Source organism: Eucyclogobius newberryi, unplaced genomic scaffold (assembly GCF_026437365.1).
Source record: "Eucyclogobius newberryi isolate DKJ021-1_F unplaced genomic scaffold, fEucNew1.0.hap1 SCAF_18, whole genome shotgun sequence".
Lineage (NCBI taxonomy): Eukaryota > Metazoa > Chordata > Actinopteri > Gobiiformes > Gobiidae > Eucyclogobius > Eucyclogobius newberryi.
Window position 1 is genome coordinate 33753729 of NW_027315812.1, and position 10365 is coordinate 33764093.

Sequence of the window (10365 nt, forward strand, 5' to 3'; positions counted from 1 at the left end):
TTGCATGCTTCAGACTGCAGTGGAATGCACATCCAGAACCAGCACCGAGGTGTCCTGGAGTCCCTGAACTTCCCCAGTGAGTACCCGCCCAACACCTACTGCTCCTGGACCATCCTGGCTTCCTCCGGGAACAACGTCAGCTACTCCTTCAGTGCCTTCCAGCTCGAGGGCACCTCGGGGTCCTACTGCAGCCAGGACTATGTCAAGGTGACGTCATTAACGTGATTTGACTTTTGTTTGTATGGTTACTGCATTTGGTCTTGTTTTTTACACCAAGACTAAACATGGACCGGCCTCCTGCTGGTGCCTGAGTCAGGACTAAACATGGACCGGCCTCCTGCTGGTGCCTGAGTCAGGACTAAACATGGACCGGCCTCCTGCTGGTGCCTGAGTCAGGACTAAACATGGACCGGCCTCCCGCTGGTGCCAGAGTCAGGACTAAACATGGACCGGCCTCCTGCTGGTGCCAGAGTCAGGACTAAACATGGGCCGGCCTCCTGCTGGTGCCAGAGTCAGGACTAAACATGGACCGGCCTCCTGCTGGTGCCAGAGTCAGGACTAAACATGGACCGGCCTCCTGCTGGTGCCAGAGTCAGGACTAAACATGGGCCGGCCTCCTGCTGGTGCCAGAGTCAGGACTAAACATGGACCGGCCTCCTGCTGGTGCCAGAGTCAGGACTAAACATGGACCGGCCTCCTGCTGGTGCCAGAGTCAGGACTAAACATGGACCGGCCTCCTGCTGGTGCCAGAGTCAGGACTAAACATGGACCGGCCTCCTGCTGGTGCCAGAGTCAGGACTAAACATGGACCGGCCTCCTGCTGGTGCCAGAGTCAGGACTAAACATGGACCGGCCTCCTGCTGGTGCCAGAGTCAGGACTAAACATGGACCGGCCTCCTGCTGGTGCCAGAGTCAGGACTAAACATGGACCGGCCTCCTGCTGGTGCCAGAGTCAGGACTAAACATGGACCGGCCTCCTGCTGGTGCCAGAGTCAGGACCAAACATGGACCGGCCTCCTGCTGGTGCCAGAGTCAGGACTAAACATGGACCGGCCTCCTGCTGGTGCCGGAGTCAGGACTAAACATGGACCGGCCTCCTGCTGGTGCCGGAGTCAGGACTAAACATGGAGCGGCCTCCTGCTGGTGCCAGAGTCAGGACTAAACATGGACCGGCCTCCTGCTGGTGCCAGAGTCAGGACTAAACATGGACCGGCCTCCTGCTGGTGCCAGAGTCAGGACTAGACATGGACCGGCCTCCTGCTGGTGCCAGAGTCAGGACTAAACATGGACCGGCCTCCTGCTGGTGCCAGAGTCAGGACTAAACATGGACCGGCCTCCTGCTGGTGCCAGAGTCAGGACTAAACATGGACCGGCCTCCTGCTGGTGCCGGAGTCAGGACTAAACATGGACCGGCCTCCTGCTGGTGCCGGAGTCAGGACTAAACATGGACCGGCCTCCTGCTGGTGCCAGAGTCAGGACTAAACATGGACCGGCCTCCTGCTGGTGCCAGAGTCAGGACTAAACATAGACCGGCCTCCTGCTGGTGCCAGAGTCAGGACTAAACATGCACCGGCCTCCTGCTGGTGCCGGAGTATATTTGCACACTTCTCTTTTTTTAATTTAGATTTTTGATTTTAATGCATTTTTTCCTGTTGTGAAGTACTTTGAATTGCCTTGCGTACAAATTGTGCTCTGCAAATAAACTCTCCTTGTGTGTGTGTCTCTGTATGTGTTTGCGTGTTTGTGTATGTGTTTGCGTGTTTGTGTATGTGTTTGCGTGTTTGTTTGTGTGTGTGTGTGTGTGTTTGTGTGTCTGTGTGTGTGTGTGTGTGCAGCTGTACAATGGCCCAGACTCCTCCTCTCCTCTGCTGGGTACGTTCTGTGGCTCCTCCCCTCCTCCTCCAGGCTCCTCCTCCTCCTCCGCCCTCACACTGATCTTCAGGAGTGATAACTCTGTGGCCCGCCTGGGATTCCAAATGCTCTGGTCCCAGATCGGTGAGTCAACTTTGACTGCAGAAATATTGAATTAGGCTCATGATGAGCTCAATTCCTGACCAAATATTTATGAAACTTAAATGTGTGCTTCAGAACCAAGACTGGGCTTCAGGCTTTAAGAAGAAAAAATAATTAATATGTACTTATTTTTGGACAATTTTACTTAGTGTATGCATCCTCGCACAGGCTGCACCAGTATATGTAGGGTATTCTTACTAGTACAAGTACTGCAAGGTTATTCATGTCCTCCCACTTGTGAAAGAGGGCGGGGCATTCAAGGGTGGTATCGATTAAAGAATTGTTCAAGATTTCAAACATGACACACTGCATAAGTGTGGGTATGTTTGATATTTTAAGAGTAAATTGGGGCACCAGCCGTATATACGGCATTTAACAACTCTATAATCAAAGATCTAAATTAATTAAATTATCAAAAATTAATGTGTTCGTTGATCTGAAGGTTTGTGAGAACGTAACCGTGACATTGAGCCCTTTTCTGGGAATTAATGAACACTTTATTGACCAAATAACTAAACAGATTTATGAATATGGAATATGCAAATGAGTCGATTACAGATGGAGATGTTAAACATGATTGTTCTAGATCTGTCTGGTTGTGTGTTAGAGTTCATTCTAAGATGATGTTATCAGCCTGTGAAGTGCATTTATATGAACGGTACCAGAAGCTGTGATCCTGAGGAGACGGGCCTGCGTGTCCTTGGCTCTGAACGTTCCTCAGAAAAAAGGGCCGTTGCACTGATTCACCGATGAGGCTGGTCTGGAAAGACTGTCCTGGACTTGATAAGTTGCAAAAAGGTCCTTTGCTTGAGTTTGCATGATGCCATCTCAATCACGTTTAAAAACGGGCACAGAATTCTTAGGTCTGGGAGAGAAAGTTAGCTTCTGGCTCTGGAATGTCTTTGTCCTTTAGCTTAGCTTAGCTTAGCATCGCTAGGCCAGAGATGAGCCCTCATCTCCCAAGGTCCGATCTCATGGACCTCAGATGGAACTCCCATCGAGCTCAGATGGAAACTGGAAGGGAACTGAACTGTAAGTTACCCTCACTTACCCCAGCGGGGGATGTGCTGTACTTTGGCGCCGGGGCTTCTGGTTCAGCCAATCAGCATGCAACCAGAGCTTGATAAGGTATTGCAGCCATTGTTCAGAATGCTGAAGAATTGCTCCTTTTCGGGGGTTGGATTTCCGAAATAGTCTGCATACATCCTGTTCCTGAACTGTGAGAGGGGTGGAGGAGGTGGGGGGACCGGGGTTGGGTTGGCAGAGGTGGCCACAGTGGGGGGGAGGAGGAGCCAAATCTGCAGTAGAAGGAATTGAGTTGTCGGGCCAGTTTTCTGTCTTCTACAGAAGGGGGCGGGGCCACTCCACACAGAGGCGGGGCCACTCCACACAGAGGCGGGGCCACTCCACACAGAGGCGGGGCCACTCCACACAGAGGCGGGGCCACTCCACACAGAGGCGGGGTTGTTGTTTGAGAACTGCTGCTTCAGACGTGTATTGTACTAGGATCTAGCTCTCCACACATCCTGCTACATCCATACTTTGCATCTTTGTAGCGCTCTCCATCACCGGCCCTGTTCTCCGCCTCCTTCTGCTGCCTCAGCCTCAGTTTAAGTGTGTGTGTGATGTCTAATGCTGTCCTCACAGAATGTGTGACATCACAGTGTCTGTGTCCTCATCCCAACTGTCTGTGGCAGCTCTGAAGACCTCCCAGTCTGTAATGTCCAAACACACACGTAGCTCCTCCCAGTCTGTAATGTCCAAACACACACGTAGCTCCTCCCAGTCTGTAATGTCCAAACACACACGTAGCTCCTCCCAGTCTGTAATGTCCACACACACACGTAGCTCCTCCTCCTCTGCCTCATTGGTCCCTCTCTCAGAAGTCCTCACTACAGGTTGGGAGAGCTTCAGCCTCTGTCTGTTCGTGGGGATCAGGTGAACCATGACGTGGTCTGGGGCCACGGCGTGGAAGGCGTGGCTGACTGTTGTGTAGCAGTGATCCAGTGTGTTCTGCTCTCTGGTCGAGACTTTAATAAACGGTCTGTACTTTAGTAGTTCGTGGTTGAGATTCCCCTTGTCCGCTCCACACTCAGGATCTGCTCCGCCTCCTGCACGCTCGCGCTATGACTACAACTGAATAGTTTTCTACAACATTGGGAAAAAACACACAGACATGCAGACTCCACCCACAGAGATCATGTGATGTTGGTTTAATTTCTTTATTGGGAGACGAGAGCACTAACTGCTCTGCCACCTTCCACCCTGTGTTTACATGGGGTATTTCCGCCTGTGCATTTGAAGGCAGACGCATTAGACGCGCGTCCAGGACAACCTTTGACGTGCGTCTGAAAAGTAAACTCACCAGCAGACGCGCGTCTGAGGCGTCCAATGCACATGTGCTGTGGAGGAGTTGTTGTTTTTCCTGGTGTGGAACTTTTCTGCATTTGACGCTCTGGAAGCGTGTCCAAAGCGTCCAAAGTGTCTGATGCCCAAACGCCCCTGATGCACCGCGTCCGACGCTCAAAAGGCAGGATTCGCACCGCAGAAACACTCAAAACGTGCTGTAAAAACACTGGACGCCCAAGACGCGCCTCAACATAGACTTTGAATGTAAAGTGGACACTTTGACGTAGTGGTCTGGACGTCCCCTTAGAGCATGCTTAAGGGTCTATAACAATTCAAATGATTCATGATATTTGTCCTTTAAGTTGGCCTTGATGGCAGCTGGGCCCAGAGCCCAGAGTTGGAACTGTTTTTTGAACACAAATAAAAACACAGTGGCACAGTCCCCATGTTAAATTGTCCCTAATAAAGAAAATTTAGAATGTCCTGGGGCCCAGTCATGTCACCTACTGATGCACCCTGTGCCCCCTGCAGACCCACGAACACAAAAGGGCGCTATATATAGGAACAGAGTGGTTATAACATGCTTAAACGCTTATAAAGCCCATTTCATTTGTATTATTTCTGTCCTTTGAGAGAATGATGTCGAAAGAGTGTTCTGACCCTTTTTGTTTGTCTGCTCGAGTGCAGGCTGCGGTGGAGAACTCCACGGACCAGCGGGCTCCTTCCACAGCCCCGGTTACCCAAACAAGTACCCAGACAACCGCGAGTGTGTGTGGTACATCAGCACGGCCACAGGCAGCAGCATCACCATCACCATCCATGAGTTTGACGTGGAGTTCCACCAGAACTGCAACTACGACGTGCTGGAGGTGGGCTTCTGACAGCACCAGGCCGTTTGCATGTGCCAACACTCTCAGTTTTTTCAATTCACTTCATTTTTGTGTCCGTCCTTCAGGTGTATGGGGGCCCAGACCAGCAGGCCCCTCAGCTGGTCCAACTGTGCAGCACCACCTCCAGCCCCATGCAGGTGTCCAGCACCGGGAACATCGTCACCGTGCGCTTCAATTCGGACCAGTACGTCAGCGGCAGGGGCTTCAACGCCAGCTGGGTGGAGGCCCCTGGAGGTATTCCACCCCCTCAGCCTCACCCTTTTGTGTCACCCAAGACCTCACCCAATACCTCAAAGCTAAGCAGGGATGGGCCTGGTTAGCTCTTGGATGGAAGACCTCTGGAACACCACCGCTAGTGCATTATGCCGTTGTGTCCTTGGGCAAGACACTTGACTTGCCTTGTGTCCAAGTGTGAGGTGTATGAATGAGAGTGTGTTTATGTGTAATGCTCGTGTGGGTCATGTATGTCACTGCTGAACATGAGCCCTTGAACCAACATTCTGTTCAATGAAGGATGCTCTTTTTTCCCTCCTTCAGATGGAAGTGGATGACGACTTCTGAAACTCGTTCTACTTTTCCCATCCATTCCCCCTTTACACACTTTAAATACCTGTCTTATCAAATCTTACTAACTGTATCTCTGAATGTTCCAGTCAAATCTTACGGTTGTGTTGTCATTTCCACTGATACAAATACTACAATTGGACAAATACAGATAAACCAGTATAAAACAGAACATTTAAGGGATGAAACTGTGCTCCTTGTGTGTTTCAGGTTGTGGAGGTCCTATCACTGCTCCATCTGGAGAGATCCACTCCCCCTTGTACCCCAGTAGTTACCCCAGCAACGTGGACTGCTCTTGGGTCATCAGTGTGGACCCCAACCACCGCGTGCTCTTCAACTTCACCGATCTGGACATCGAGTACCACAGCAACTGCACGTGGGACTATGTGGAGGTAAAGCATGGTCTGTTAAGTTTGACCCATCATGATCCACGATCAGTCAAACACATCCGCCCTGCGACGTGGGCGTGGCTGCTTTTCACCAAACACACATTCTCAGCGTTGGTTGCTCTTCTTTTTGGAGCTTCACATGTGCACACACTGTTTCTGTCCTTTTGAGACGACGCGTGTTCAACGCGATCAGATCAAAGTTTAGACACCAGTCAAAACTGTGCTTTTATTGATAGATGGATCAAAAAACTATTTTCAAATCCCTAACACCTAAACTGCTGGGACATTAGAACAGTCCTAATCTTCACTCAAATGAACAGCTGCATTTGTCTGAAACGTGTGTGAAGAGCTTTTAGTGCTAAACATCTCTGCCCTTTGTCTACATAAGCCCTTTACAACACAGGAAGTGTGCAGCAAACACAGCTGCTACAGCCACACATGGGGGAGACAGGGGGGAGACACGGGGGAGACACGGGGGAGACACGGGGGAGGCACGGGGGAGACACGGGGAGACACGGGGGAGACACGGGGAGACACGGGGGAGGCACGGGGGAGACACGGGGGAGACACGGGGAGACACGGGGGAGACACGGGGGAGACACGGGGAGACACGGGGGAGACACGGGGAGACACGGGGGAGACACGGGGAGACACGGGGGAGGCACGGGGGAGACACGGGGAGACACGGGGGAGACACGGGGAGACACGGGGGAGACACGGGGAGACACGGGGGAGGCACGGGGGAGGCACGGGGGAGACACGGGGGAGGCACGGGGGAGACACGGGGGAGGCACGGGGGAGACACGGGGGAGGCACGGGGGAGGCACGGGGGAGACACGGGGGAGGCACGGGGGAGACACGGGGAGACACGGGGAGACACGGGGGAGGCACGGGGGAGACACGGGGAGACACGGGGGAGACACGGGGAGACACGGGGGAGACACGGGGAGACACGGGGGAGGCACGGGGGAGGCACGGGGGAGGCACGGGGGAGACACGGGGGAGACACGGGGAGACACGGGGGAGGCACGGGGAGACACGGGGGAGACACGGGGAGACACGGGGGAGGCACGGGGGAGGCACGGGGGAGACACGGGGGAGGCACGGGGGAGACACGGGGAGACACGGGGGAGACACGGGGAGACACGGGGGAGGCACGGGGGAGACACGGGGGAGACACGGGGAGACACGGGGAGACACGGGGGAGACACGGGGAGACACGGGGGAGGCACGGGGGAGACACGGGGAGACACGGGGGAGACACGGGGAGACACGGGGGAGACACGGGGAGACACGGGGGAGGCACGGGGGAGGCACGGGGGAGACACGGGGGAGGCACGGGGGAGACACGGGGGAGGCACGGGGGAGACACGGGGGAGGCACGGGGGAGGCACGGGGGAGACACGGGGGAGGCACGGGGGAGACACGGGGAGACACGGGGAGACACGGGGGAGGCACGGGGGAGACACGGGGAGACACGGGGGAGACACGGGGAGACACGGGGGAGACACGGGGAGACACGGGGGAGGCACGGGGGAGGCACGGGGGAGGCACGGGGGAGACACGGGGGAGACACGGGGAGACACGGGGGAGGCACGGGGAGACACGGGGGAGACACGGGGAGACACGGGGGAGGCACGGGGGAGACACGGGGGAGGCACGGGGGAGGCACGGGGGAGACACGGGGGAGACACGGGGAGACACGGGGGAGGCACGGGGGAGACACGGGGAGACACGGGGGAGACACGGGGAGACACGGGGGAGACACGGGGAGACACGGGGGAGGCACGGGGGAGGCACGGGGGAGGCACGGGGGAGGCACGGGGGAGACACGGGGGAGACACGGGGAGACACGGGGGAGGCACGGGGGAGACACGGGGAGACACGGGGGAGACACGGGGAGACACGGGGGAGGCACGGGGGAGGCACGGGGGAGACACGGGGGAGGCACGGGGGAGGCACGGGGGAGACACGGGGAGACACGGGGGAGACACGGGGAGACACGGGGGAGACACGGGGAGACACGGGGGAGGTATGGGGGAGACACGGGGGAGGCACGGGGGAGACACGGGGAGACACGGGGGAGACACGGGGAGACACGGGGGAGACACGGGGAGACACGGGGGAGGCACGGGGGAGGCACGGGGGAGACACGGGGGAGACACGCTCTCTCTTGGCTCTCTCCTGGCGCTCTGCTGCTTGGCTTCCTCCTCTGACTCATGTATTCGTCCCCCAGGTCCACGACGGGCCCCTCCTGTCGTCCCCGCTCCTGGCTCATGTCTGTGGAAGTACCCTGCCCTCCGCCATCACCTCGACCTCCAACACCATCTCCGTGCGCTTCAGGTCCGACTCCAGCCGTAACCACAGGGGCTTCAGGGCCTTCTTCTCTGAGGGTACGTCCAGCACTCACTATAGTCCCAGCTCATTTAGAGCAGTTAAAGGTGCATTCTGTCACTTTTCTGCTTCTGAGCCTCTGGTTGACCTATGACATTGGACATGACTGTCTTGCATACATATAATTGCAGGTTTTAATCTTATTCAAACAACCTTGAACAGAGTGTTACTCTGGGCTCGCCTCCTCACAGATCTGACCTGTGATTTGGCCTGGCGTGTGACAGCTCATTGATGACAGCTGACGTCACATGTTCAAAGATCTCAAACTCACACTGCAGGACAGAAAAAAGTATTATAGATCAATAAAGGATTGAGTATTTGTTTTCTCTCAGCCTGTGGAGCCTCCATCATGACTGACGACGTGGGCGGGGCTATAGCATCGCCACGTTACCCGGCGCCGTACGGTTCGAACCTCAACTGCAGCTGGATCCTAAAGGCCGTGGAGCCCTGTGAGTCTGAGCACACGTCATGAACACGCTTAAGCACATGACTGACAGGTGTGTCCTTGTGCAGTCAACCACGTGACGCTGTCTTTCACCGACTTTGAGCTGGAGTCACACCCGAACTGCTCCCATGATGCTGTGCAGATCAGGGACGGGGACAACTACCAGGCTCCTGCTGTGGGTCAGTCCTCTCACACTTCACATCATTCAAGCCTCATCATTCTGATTTTCCTCCGGCTGCAGTGAAGAGGCTGAAGACTTCATCTGAATCACATCTTTGTCTAATTTACATTTATGAAAGACTCTTTTTTCTTTGTTGCAGAGTCTTTATTGGGACTATAATGATATCATTAGCCTTTTATAATGGTTTGACTCACCCTAATCTTTCATTTTTTGACATGTTCAACTTGCTCTGAAGGTCTCGCAGTATCAGCCGATACTTAGAGCCCGGGTATTGGTATCGGTATCGGACGGAAAAAGCGTGATTAGTGCACTATCATTATAATTGTAAGAATTGGAAATATAATAATTGTTGCCATTTTAGATTCAAAACAGAGTCTTTTTGGTCCAGAAAATAGATCTACATCTAAAGAAGTTTTGATTTTTCTGTTTTGTCACAATAACGTTCTGAACGTTGTAAAACTGCTCATAAACGTGTTGGACTAAAACTAGAGATGTCACCGCTGCATAACTCCAAGCCTTCTGTCTCCAGGTCGTTACTGCGGCTCAGAGGTCCCGCACCCTGTGACCTCCTTCAGTAACGCCCTGGTGGTCAGCTTCCTCACTGACCGCTCCGTCTCAGGGAAGGGCTTCAGAGCCACCTACTCCGCCTCCACCTCCAGTGAGTGTGCGGTCAGTCATGGGCCGTGTGTGGTCAGTCATGGGCCGTGTGCGGTCAGTCATGGGCCGTGTGCGGTCAGTCATGGGCCGTGTGCCCCTGTAACGTGAGCCTGAGCTGTGCTGCTGTTACAGGCTGCGGCGGGGACATGGTCATGGAGACGGGAGCGTTCAACAGTCCAAACTACCCGGACCCCTACCCTCCCAACGTGGAGTGTGTGTGGACCCTCAGGAGCTCCCCTGGAAACCACCTGCAGCTGTCCTTCACGTGAGCGTCCTTCACGTCATCTACACCTGCTGACACAGTTACTCATGTCATGATAGTTCTCATGCAGCTGATTGTAAAAAGTGTGTCAGGCTGGTTTTAAGTGAAGGTGGGATTCACTTTCACTAATGATATGTTTGGATCACATTCTTCTCGACTATTCGATCAATCAAACTTCATTTATAAAGAGTTTTTTTTTCTTCTTTTTTTTAAAAGATGTT

The 10365-nt window shown here is 54.4% G+C and overlaps 1 protein-coding gene across 1 annotated transcript in view; it reads left to right on the top strand.

The window, feature by feature from the left end:
* The window catches only part of cubn (cubilin (intrinsic factor-cobalamin receptor)), a 277880-nt gene that overhangs the window by 57418 nt on the left and 210097 nt on the right, over positions 1 to 10365 (top strand). Inside the window, exons 28-37 of the mRNA XM_072451238.1 lie at positions 14 to 207; positions 1836 to 1995; positions 5050 to 5231; positions 5318 to 5486; positions 6027 to 6208; positions 8442 to 8598; positions 8932 to 9048; positions 9113 to 9223; positions 9755 to 9883; positions 10015 to 10147. Of these exons, the coding sequence (XP_072307339.1) occupies positions 14 to 207; positions 1836 to 1995; positions 5050 to 5231; positions 5318 to 5486; positions 6027 to 6208; positions 8442 to 8598; positions 8932 to 9048; positions 9113 to 9223; positions 9755 to 9883; positions 10015 to 10147 (1534 nt within the window). The remainder of the gene's footprint in view (positions 1 to 13; positions 208 to 1835; positions 1996 to 5049; positions 5232 to 5317; positions 5487 to 6026; positions 6209 to 8441; positions 8599 to 8931; positions 9049 to 9112; positions 9224 to 9754; positions 9884 to 10014; positions 10148 to 10365) is intronic.